This window comes from Arctopsyche grandis, chromosome 6 (assembly GCF_051622035.1).
Source record: "Arctopsyche grandis isolate Sample6627 chromosome 6, ASM5162203v2, whole genome shotgun sequence".
Lineage (NCBI taxonomy): Eukaryota > Metazoa > Arthropoda > Insecta > Trichoptera > Hydropsychidae > Arctopsyche > Arctopsyche grandis.
This window is the reverse complement of record NC_135360.1, coordinates 30,832,294-30,844,573: the sequence shown is the minus strand read 5'-3', so window position 1 is coordinate 30,844,573 and position 12,280 is coordinate 30,832,294. Positions and strand designations below refer to the sequence as shown.

Sequence of the window (12,280 nt, the reverse complement as noted above, 5' to 3'; positions counted from 1 at the left end):
ACGGATGCTTTCAATTTGATAATGGAAATTAAACTTTCAGCTTAAACTTCTGTATTTAAAAGTAAAAAATACGAGTACATTTTAGACCAAATTGATGTTAAAAGCTTCCAGCATGTGACTAAAGGCCTAAAGCTTTTTTGAAGGACGCTTAAGCTATTTTTCTTAGATGGGACATAAGTTGTACCATGTTTGTACTTACATACATATACATATACGCGGAGGTAATCAGTCAGCCCATAAATCTGCTGTTTTTATGTAAAAAAAAACTAACTGAACACCGCCCCAAACTAATATAAGCATTTTAGCAAGTGAAATTTATGTAAAACTTCAAACTAAATTATTCAAGTTTAAAATTACCACAATTTATTGCTTTTTTAAAAAATAAATTCAATAAATAATAACATACATACACATTTGTGTCTGCGATATTTTTTTTCCATCGAAAGGGGTAACGGGTGGTGCGTGGTTTGGGGAAGTTTAGAAAGCGCTGGGTTGTGCGTTGCGAAGACTTAAAAGCGCCGGCCAAATGTGTATTTGAAAACATACACTTTTTACCCGTAACCGACGATAATAATGGCTAAAAGATTGCTGGCAATTTCGTCCAAATTTAGGATTTAAAGGGGATTTATACCGCGTAGGGATACGCGTTTTAGAGGCAATTCGTACAATTTAGGGACTAACGTACATATACTAGTAGGTATTACAAGCGCCCCATAATAAAATTAATCCAATACATACATTTTATTATGCCGTATAAAAAATATAATAAAGGTCCATGTTTAATTTTTATTGCCGCTTCTTCAATAGCAAACGAGATATACAATACCCGGAGAGTTTTTGATAGTATCGCAATTTTAAGACCCACTCAAAGTCATTACTCAGTATTTACTCAGCGTGGAAGCTTATCGTGTCCTTCGAAAAACCTACATGCAATTAGCACACCCATGAGAAGAAGCAGAATGTGTGAAATGTTGATATAAAATTAATTATTGACACGTTCTGATAGCGACCAATTTGTGTACAAACAGCCTATCTCTCTCAGACTTTACTTATGACTTTGAAAGCTCCCCTTATCAATCCTCGATAAATGTGTCACATGATAGCGTGAAATTACAAGCCACAGTGGACTTATAAATTGAAAGTAAGCTTGGCAGAAGTTTAAAAAACGTTCCATTATCTCAATTGAATGAATGTGTAGCGGAAGATTTGTGTTCTAATCTGGTAATTGCCTTGATTGAGTGTTTACTTCATTTTGAGGTTGGCTATAATGAAATTCAATATATTTGTACTGTTTTTATTTTATAGTATAAATCGCCAGTTCGTATACAATTAGTATGTTGTTGTTATTACTTGCAAAATTTTCAGAAGAGGTTGTTTCACTGATTTGTTCTGAAGGAATCGTGAGCCGAGTGATATATTTGTACATATCACAAAGAGAGAGAATTTCAGTGGGACTTCAAATTATGTACAAACCCAAACTCTAATATGCTCCGGACAAGCGAACAATTTATATGACAAGTCTACGAACACTGATATCTGATAATGTTCCTTATGTACTTAATTTACTTTATTTTCCCCTTGTAAGGTCCTTGAATTTGCCTCAATTATCTGGTCACCTTTTTATTTATTCCATATGAATTGTATTGAAAAATTCCAACTAAAATTTACTAAATCCTTACGCTACCGTTTTCTTACCTACGCCCATACTACTGTTCCCGATATTTTAAAAATCCTATCCTTTAACCATCTTTCTGTCAGGCGACGACTCACTGATGCTACATTATTTTTTAAGCTCCTAAATGGTTTCCTTGATTGTTCCGATTTACTGAATAAGGTTGGTTTCAGGATCCCAGTTAGGTATTCTAGACACGTTGCACTCTTTTCACTTAATCCTTTCAAAACCAATTCCCTAAAATCAGTGGCGGACTGGGACTGAAATCAGTGCATGCCAGGAGTCAAAGGGGGCCCCACCCAGGGTTAAAAAAAATTGTCCCCCCCCCCACATATAACAAAATTTTCTTCTTTCCATCACGCTAAAAATCAAGGGCAAAAAATAAATAAAATTTTCAAAAATGGGAATAAACAAATTTAGGTACAAGAAAAATGGCAAAAGCAATATAGATCCATAAATTACATTGTATATTTCGTTTTAATCCTTGTTCTAGGTAAATAGAATGCATCATAAAAGAATGCGGCATAAAAGCGGCTTTTACTTTCGGTAGAAAACAATCAGGGACGTCATTTCAGCTTTTTCTTGGGGGGGGGGGGGCAGGCAAAGATTGGTCAAATTGAATTTTTTTTCAAAAAATCTTTTTTATATCGGAATAAAAATGGAAAATATACAATATGAAAAAAATAAGCTTATTTTTGAAAAAATATATATAAAAATATCTTATGTAAAAAGCCAAAAAAGCGCCGCAGGCGAAAATTTTTTTCCAAAAATCTTCACATGGTCGCAAAATAGTTAACAAAAGTCGACCATCAAAATGTATCAGTATATAAAAAAAATATACAAACTTTCGGAAAAATAAACGATACACATTTGAGACAAAATAAAGTAAAGGCGACCTTTCTAACGATTCGCTCAATGGGATGAACAGTTTCTAAGAATGTTACCCAAGGCATACCACTTAAAAACCAAAATATATTTGCTTCAAAATAATAAAATCTTTTTTTTTCAAAGCACATAGCAGCGATTATTTTATTAGTTACACAAAAGTAACATAATATAAGAAATAAACGCAGCATTCATAGATCCATAGTATCTCATTAATCATTAAATTCATAATATTTTCTAAATTCACCTATTCCTTAATTTAGGGGGGCGAGTGCCCCCCCCAAATTACGTCCCTGAAAACAAAAAATGCATAATATTTTCAATTAATGTTAATCGAAAATCGAGATTTTGGAGAGGGGCCCCTATCCTATGTTTCTATATACATGGATGTGTCTAGATTAGGAATAGATTTTATATTCGGAAACTGTTTAAATTTGTGTATTTAAATCTTACTATATCTTACTAAATCTTACTATATACGTCGAAGTATAATCAAATGTTATTTTGAAAGTATGTATGAAGTAAATTTAAATCGCTGGTTGATGATGAATCGTCCTATCAAAATTGTTTTAAGCAATTCAGTTTATATTATTCACGGAAATTTGTTTATTCCCATTTTTATTTCATTAGGTAGTTGTTACATAGGTTGGAAATATTAAATAACCTTGAGATTGGAAATCTATGAATTGTACATAAATTTATATTGTACATCAATCAAATTTTTCAAATAGTGGTGACATAGTAGGTAGGAAGGATTTTCAGGTCTGACCAACAGCATACTCTGAAAAATTAATTTTCATTCAGGGATAGAACCCGGCACCTTCTTGACGGTAAGCAGAAGCTTAACGTCCGAGCTATGCTGCTGGCTATGTATGTATATAATATGATTATATTATGGTAAAATATCAATCAATGTTCATGTTTATATACTTTTTGTCCACAAAAACTGGATTTAAAAGATGAACACAGATAAAAGGAGTTGAATGTGTAGACTTACCGGCACTCCTGGCTTGTACGATGGATATGACGGCGAACAGCACCAGCAGAGACATCAGTGAGGAGGTCGAGGAGTGTCTCCTCTTGGACTTGGTGTAAGTGGGTGTGTCACGATGTTGGCTCCAAACGAGCGATAGCAAACTGTCAATCGTCTGTCCTAAGGAGATGGTAGAGGGAACGCTGCGAGGGCGGCAGCCAGGCTCGGAAGAGGGGTCTTGGCGCCCCCCTCGAGAGCGGCCGCCCCCGCATCCGAACCCCACTGGCCTTAAACTATCGTAACACTTATCACAGCACTGTCCGTCGCGTTTGTCTGAACTCGGGGACGACACGGACACTCGTTCCGGCACGGCGCAGCAGCACCGATGGTGTAAATTAGCCGGGGGGACGCGACAAGGGTCACAGGGCGGAGTCCCCGGGGAGGGGCCCCCGTCTGGGGTGGAGCCCGGGGGCTCCGTTGTCGGGGTGGGGCGCCTGGCCCGCAATCGAGGCCGCTGCCACTCACCCTCCTCCACTTCCATCCCTTCTTTACACGGCGTCAGCCTGGAGTACTGAGCCTCGGCCATGTGCCAGGACGGATGCTCCGCCCAATTTGAATACCTGCGACAACATGAAAATACACATAAGTCAAAAGAAATTTAAAAAAAAAAACACTCATCGTCGAAATATAAATATCCTTCAAAAGACCAAACGTCCCAAACTACTGGGTGGATGCGGTGTTTATATCAGACACGTCTGAAAGTACTTAAAAAAGCTTTATGATCATGTGTGAAAGGCATATGGATGGAAAGCACGCGTTGTAAAATTAGGTGTGTATATGTGTGTATGAACATTCCAGGCATAAATTACACTCATATACAAATTTTTGGATGTTACATTTTATTTTATTTGATTTTACATACATATACATATATATTTTATTTTAAATGCGCCTTCCTAAACAATTAATTAAAAACAATGTAGCATTTTTATTACATAAATTCTGTATTTCGAGAAGCTGAAGAACACGACTTTAACCCTCCCTCACCGAAGTGGGGTATGCAAGTGCCCCAATTTTTACGATTTTCGTAATAATTATGTGGTTTTCAAAGCTATACACCCTATATTTCTTGTATTCTTAGAATTAACTACAAGAAATTTATTTTAATAGATTTTGTATGATTTAGAAAAGGGGTACATCGTAAAAAAATACATTTATACATTTCTACGTTCCAAAGTATGATTTGAAGGCGGTAGCGATAAGTCATATTTTTGACTCTTCGCTTGCATATTCTTGTTGATTGATGAATCAATGCGAGAGAAAGAGACAGCTATATTTTCGTAAGTTATTGTTTTCGACGCCTTTGGCGCGTGGCTATTGAATCATGCAGTCGCCTGTTGGCCTTACCTATGTGCATTTGCATGTTGATGTTTGTCGTTATTTTTGAATACAAAAATAGTCAAAAACATTCTATAGGACTAAAACTTTTTTTATTTTGATGTACAAAATGATTAATAAGATATACATTGAACCCATTTGTATTGAGAAAAGCTGTATTTTGATACTTGGAAAAAATACTTGGGTCTTACTCGACCCCGGTTCGGGACACTCGTTCGATCTCGACGCTCCGTCTTTCAAAGGTTAAAAATTAATTAACTAATCCATTGAGCCATCTATGGATTTATATTTGTACATAATTTTTACAAATTGTACATAAATACAGAAGATTTGTGGCAGCAGGATGATTTTTTTTGCCAATTTTGAGGAATTAAACATAAGGGGCAAGATATGCTAATTTTTTTAGTAAAACATACTATTAGAAAAATTAAAGCTGGTGGACAAATTCTGATGGGATATTTGAACTCAGAAAGCAAAATTATATAAGAATCGGCGAGAATTGTTTCTGTAAAGCTATTCGCCTTAAAATGCTATTCCTTCATATAAAAGTGCTCCATATACAATTTAAGATAGCATTCTTGATTAAAGTCTGTGAAGAGTAAGAAAACGGTACCAATCGCTATCACGATCCAATCCTCAGTGATTTTTAATTAAAATACAAATGAAAGTTCCAACATTTATTTAAAAATTATTTAGCTACATAGTGGCTTTCGTTTCTAACTACATCGCAATAAGTAGTGGGTAATGGAAATAATCAGTATATTAATTTGCAAAAATTAATCCATTTTATGTTCAATAATTGAGTTTTGTGTATTATTTTATTTATTTAAATACATATAAATTTTACCTAACAGGTAAAATATTAATGGAATAATTGTACAAAGCATCATAGAGACATCTATGGATAGATTTTTATAAATTTGCATTTTTGCTGCTTTTTTATATATAAATCGCTGAATTTCGAGATGCTTAGAAACTCAAAATAGGACAGGGACGAAAGTTGTTAAAATCGTTTGGAAAGAAATCAGATAAATTGGACAACTCTAATAGGAAACGACTGAGCTTGGAGCCACATATCCAAGGTCTAGCCAGCAGCATAGCCAGGGGCTTAACCCGTGACCACACAATTGAAAGCATTACAAGCTAACCATTGATCTGTTCTGCTGATTATTCTTATGTCAACGTTATCAATTTGAAATGCATAAAGTGTAATAAAACAATCTTGAGAATACTTATGGTAGATGTGTCCGTACATGAAAAGCCTTTAAAGAAATTTAAACACGAACAAAAGATAATTTAAACTAAATATTGTTCCATATTCCAAAATTGGTTGAAGTATAATCAAGCAAATACAAGTTGTAACCATTTGAATAATTGATTGAGGGACATCAGATTCGGTAATGAACAATAACTTCGGAATAGTGAATCTGCGAAATCTAGTGAGAGCTTGTTTCGTCAAAACATACATATAAGCTTTCTATCTACTTGTATATATGTACATACATATAGTACTTAAAAACGTGTCAAATATGAATGCCTCACCCTATATTTGGATAATTTCATCGCCTAGTAAATAGCATGCGGGCGTACATAGATGCGCTTTTAACACCACCAGATTTGAGTGACTTGACTGTTGGGGATGGGCACAAACGTCACAGCGAAACTTAATTGATATACGACTATATTATACAGAGATGGGAAGTTGAGAGAAATATCTTTCGAGATAACTTATTTACAACACGAGAATTAAACCATCGTGGAGAGCTCGAAGTAAATTCGATTGTGGCAAACATCAAAAGCTAAACTTCGTGAACTTGTTAGTTCCCGATGACAATATATATTTTATATAGCAAAAATCGCGAGAGAGAGAGATATCCAGATATAGGCAATTCACAGTCTAATAAAACTTCTGGCAAACTCCCCGAAAATCTAGGAACGCCGACAATGGAAGGGATGACAAAAGACCCCGAGGGACGGTGCTTGCTGGAGAATTCGTTGACAAATCATAATGGCCCGATGCCCGAGCTTCTGATAATAATAAATGCCACCTGGGGAGATGATTGTATTAGGACGAATAAATTTCACGGGGATTCAAAATGGCGTTTGTTAAAATGTAAAACTAGAAGTTTTGCAGAGCACAAACAAAGGCGAACTCATATAAAAGTATAAAACGAATTGAAAATTCAATTAAATTAATCGCTCGCGTTGTACATAATAAATTTGAGCCGTTTAGTATCGAAACGAAGACCGCCAACTCCATGCAACAAAGCTGGGTATTTAAGCCGTTTTGAATTGGCTCGGGTCATAATCCCGACACCCAAGATATACCAACGAGGCAAATCCTGATAAGTTTAAATCTCGCAAAGTAAATAAAATGTATTAATTTATTTTAAACACACAACTTAACATCTACTATGTATGTATATATATGAAGATAGAGGCTTATTTGTACGCTATATAAATCTACGATTATCAATTTTTAAACAACATATCTGTACTAACAACAACCGTACCTGGTCTAAATTGGAACAACATTGAATTTTAATAGCGAACAAACAAATATCCATCTTTACATAGTCATTTACAATCCACTGCTGGATCTTACCCCAAACATCTTCCTAATTTCATCTACCTATCTTCCCTGCTGTCTTGCTTTTACCCTTTTGAATTCTCTTGGGTACCATTCTAGCACTTATTTTGTCCACCTTTCGTTAATTCTTACTCATTACCATATAAATCTCTTCACTCTATCTACTACCCTTGTCATACTTCTCACTCACGTATTACGTTTCCTGTATTTCCTCGTTATGCCAATTATACAGCGTTCCATAATTATTTGAGTGCATTGGACTTTGTGTAGCATTTTGGCGTTCAATATCCAAGTTTCACATCCATACGTCATTACTGGCAAAATACATTGATTGAAGATCTTTTGCTTTAGGCAAAGTGGCATTTTTGATTTAAAAACGGCATTCATTCATCGAAATGCACTCCATCTTAATTGCATGTCTCTCTAGTTATTCTTATTCGTTGCATAGTAATTCCGGAGTTTCCGGAGTAGGTGAATTTTTAGGAAAAATCATATTTATAGAATAATAAAAATTAAAATAGACTAAAAATTTCAATAAAAACGGTATTTTCATAAGAATGCTCAAGTGTTTAATTGAATACAGACGAAGACCGCAAGCTTCAAATAACAAATCCAGGTATTTAGATAAGTTTGAATAACAAAATTGTGAATTTTATCATTGTGCAATCTCTAAGCATGCATCCAATCGTTATGAAGACGTAAGCAGATATACCTAGTGAGGAAAGTTTTCAAAAATGATTTACGTCATTTGTCCGCGAAAAAAAAAGTTGAAAAATGGGTGTTAGCAATGTCAATAGAGTGCGGCAACAACAATGGACACTTCCATAAAAGAGCCATTCTTGCGAAAAAGCTTTAGAAAGCACCACAATGGAGTCGAATAGGCCTCGAAGAACTTCGAATCCAAAGCGAAATGCATTTACAGGGCAGATGTAAAGGCGAATTGCTTCACAGCCTCCTCGCCAGCTAATATGATCAATTTAATAAAAGGAATTCGATACTACATACACACATATTATTATAATGTTATCGACTTTCGTCACAAAATACGCGAATCATTACATCGACCGAAAGAAGCACAGAAAGAAAGAAAAATGTTATTTCGATAAAAGACAGTCACTTGCAAGCAATATCCACAAGGCAACGGTCGCTTGATTGACAGATCGATCAATTACACTCAAATAAAACTATCGGATTCCTTTCGTTGGAAGTAATGTGAAAAGCAAACAAAATAAGGAAGAACGACTTACACAGCGTGTTAATTTAAATCTGTTGAAGCGTACATAATGCTCGGGATGTGTAATATCAATACAGACGCGAACGAGAGAACGTTTCATTGTGTACATACACGTACACATGTACCGTAAGCTACCTGTGTGTATTCGTACATTAGGATTTAGGTGTTTCGGTTTTTTTCTCCGTTTATTTAGATATGTTACCTGCAACGCATTATATATAATCTAGAAATGTTACAAAACTCATCGGAAATCTATTGAAATTGAAACGTTTCCCGATAAGTATTGGGTAACGTGAGGTATGAGAGCTGCATTGTGTGTGTAATATAATATTAAATAAATCATTTTTTAAATATCTCGAAAAACATATGTATTCAAAGCTACATACATACGTATGAAGCCTCGAGTTATACATTGAATGAGTCAATATGATAGTTTAATGAAAATATATACCACTCTTGTTCAATTGGTCCATCATTTTCAACCAAAAGAGTCACAATACAGTTCACTAGCTCCAATCGTAGATGACGATCAAATAGTAAATCGGTCTCGTTGAATCATATGGCGATCGATGATGCCAGAAGTCATTAAGTAGATGTGAATACAAGACAAATTAGCAACAAGTCCTCTTGCAAATTAGCAAAAAATAGTGGTTTTACCCGGCTTCGCTCGGTTTTTGTAATATAATTTGTAATATAAACCGATTAAACATAGCTAATGTAATAGTAAAAATGTGTTTGTTTTTTATTAAATGTATTTGAATTGAAAACAATTATATTTAACGATATCGTCGTCATAGAAACTTTAATTTGTTTTCGATGCTCCAACCCAAACCTTACATATGTAGTTTCAAAGTCTCTTTCGAAATTATATATTAGATTATAACTTTTGACAAATATATGAATTCTTGTTTAAAAATTATATTGGATTTTAAGCCGGGTATATTTTATTATGTATATAAGATAAACCATGACAAGGAATAAAAACAGCGAAGATTATCCCAGCAAAATTTCAAGGTCGATATAAATTGCAGATCGACCTATTTTGCATGGTTGTTAATTCGGACCTGGACAAAGGTCCTTTTCATTAAAAAAAAATCATGTATTGTTACTACGTATGTACCTATATAGATAAAGCAAATATCCCTACAACTCTACTCCATAAAAGATTAAAACATTTTTTTGGAATTATCTTCATGTTAGTATTTTAGCAATAGGTCTAAATTTCAGCCCTCTACAAGACTGTTCAGTCCGTTTTTGATTATATTTGATATTAATGACACGACAAATATAAATCTAATTGCAGCACAGTTTGTATTTATTTCATGATATCTTATTTCAGTACAATATTCAATTGTATCTTAGTTATAATTATTTTATATATGATATATGATTGTCCTTAAAACTGAGAACCCAATTTAAAACATACACAAAAAAAAACATTAACAAGGAATAAAACCATGACAAGGAATATAAGATAAACCATGACGAGGAATAAAAACAGCCAAGATTATCCCAGCTAAATTCCAGGTCGATATAAATTCCAGATCGACCTATTTTGCATGGTTGTCAATTCGGACCTGGACAAAGGTCCTTTTCATAATTTATGGCCAGAGCGCATCATCCGATTAAGTTATTATGTGATTCGACGAAGCTGATTTACGACACGATTTTCACACTATCTACACACATCTCCAACTACTATATCATCATGACGGCCTTGCTCAAATTCATTATTTTTCCAGTGTAAATTTTTATTTAAAAATAACTTTAGGATACGTTTTCATTCGCGTAAAATTAATTTAAAAGAGATGAAATTTACATTATTTTCATATTTACATATGTAATGGTTTTTTAAATGAAAAAACTTTTTTTTTTAACAAAAACCATGCTACGGACTAAACTAAACACACTCCGATTTTAACACGAATTATAAAATGGATTACATAAGCATTTTACGAAAACAAACAAACACTACATACTTTAGTTTATTAAAAAAACGTACCCAAACATATATAAGTACAGCAAACCTGAAAATAGCAGCCAAATGGCGAAATTTAAAATTTGCAATAAATAGCGCTTAAAAAAATCGCAAACGCGTTCGCATCGCGAATAAAAGACTTCAACCTCTTCTCATATCACGGAGCAGTTTCTCTGTAATAATCGGAAGACCGGTCAGATCAAGGCGAGTCGTAATATGACCCGCGAGGTTGTTGACCGTCGTCCTAATCCACAATGTCGGTTAATGATTATTAAATCCGACCACCTTTTGCCAAAGGAAATAATAATAAAACCCAGCAATTTCGCAGTGTAAAATATATCAAGCACAATCAGCTCCAGACTTGCGCGAAAGCCGTTAAAAAACGCCTTCAGGATTGTTCCCAATTAGCAAATTATAACTTCTCAAACAGGATGACGTATAAATAAGCACATTTTTTTCGAACCGTTAAAATATTTCTGCTTTGTATTACAACCAATGCAGAACAATTTATAGCTATGCAGTTATACTTGAGTACAGCGATTTCCAACTGGGAGTACGTGAGGAGTCATTTATAGCAGGGGTTTCCAAACTAGTAAAGACGAAAGCTGTACATATGATTAGTAATCATTGATTACATTAAGTACTAAAAGGACCAGGCCTGATCAAATCCTACTATTTTTACAAGGCTTTTATATGTTTCACTTCGCTAATGATTCAGCCAATATTCCTACATTCTTCCAATCGGTTTGAAACTTTGCCATTTTGCGCGGTTTGGTCACCGATAGAAATCTAAATCGTTTCCGATAGTTCGATGAAATTTAATTCGACACTGAAATTTAGTACCATCATATTCAAAAGAAAAGTCAAGTGAAAAAATCACACCGAAAATATTTATGTTAAAATGCGTACTACAACATTTATTTTTAATTCCATTCATACATTCCTGTACAGCTATCGCGTGCATTTTCACAATAAACAACCGAAAGACCTTTAACATTCGCCAAATTTCAACAAGGACGCAACCGACAGAGTTCAACGAATTCAAAAATCGCTGACCCAAGGGTTTAAAAGCTTCGATGCATCATTTTAATTGCATCTGATATCAATATGTGGCGGATCTACAACTCCTAATACGAAATGAATTATTCGAAACAAGGCCGAAGTCGTATCGAAAATCTAGCGTAAAGGTTAGATTGGCGAACTTGCCGTATTAAGAAACAAATCTTGTATCAGAGCATACATCAAAAATGCCTCTTAATCCAAAACAAAGATTAGCTGGGATTTAAACTTTAGCCTTGATACTAAACAATTCCTATAAATACGAACTTTCAATTACATAGTTGTATTAACTGATCGAGACGATCATGGGTTTTTCATTGTTTAAAATACGTTTAAATGCCTTTTTGTTGACGATTCTTCGATCAATTGTAAATGCTTTGTAAAGTGAAGCCAATTTATGATCTCAAAAAGAAATAATTTTTCGTTCGACAAAAGATCTTTCGAAATAAATTGCCCAATTAAAACTGCGCGATTTATCTCTCAATTAAGCG

The 12,280-nt window shown here is 34.4% G+C and overlaps 1 protein-coding gene across 1 annotated transcript in view; it reads right to left on the bottom strand.

Moving 5' to 3' along the window:
• LOC143912713 (latrophilin Cirl-like) overlaps positions 1–12,280 on the bottom strand; it is a 161,839-nt gene that overhangs the window by 41,679 nt on the left and 107,880 nt on the right. Inside the window, exon 3 of the mRNA XM_077432024.1 lies at positions 3,555–4,150. Coding sequence (XP_077288150.1) covers positions 3,555–4,150 — 596 coding nt within the window. The remainder of the gene's footprint in view (positions 1–3,554; positions 4,151–12,280) is intronic.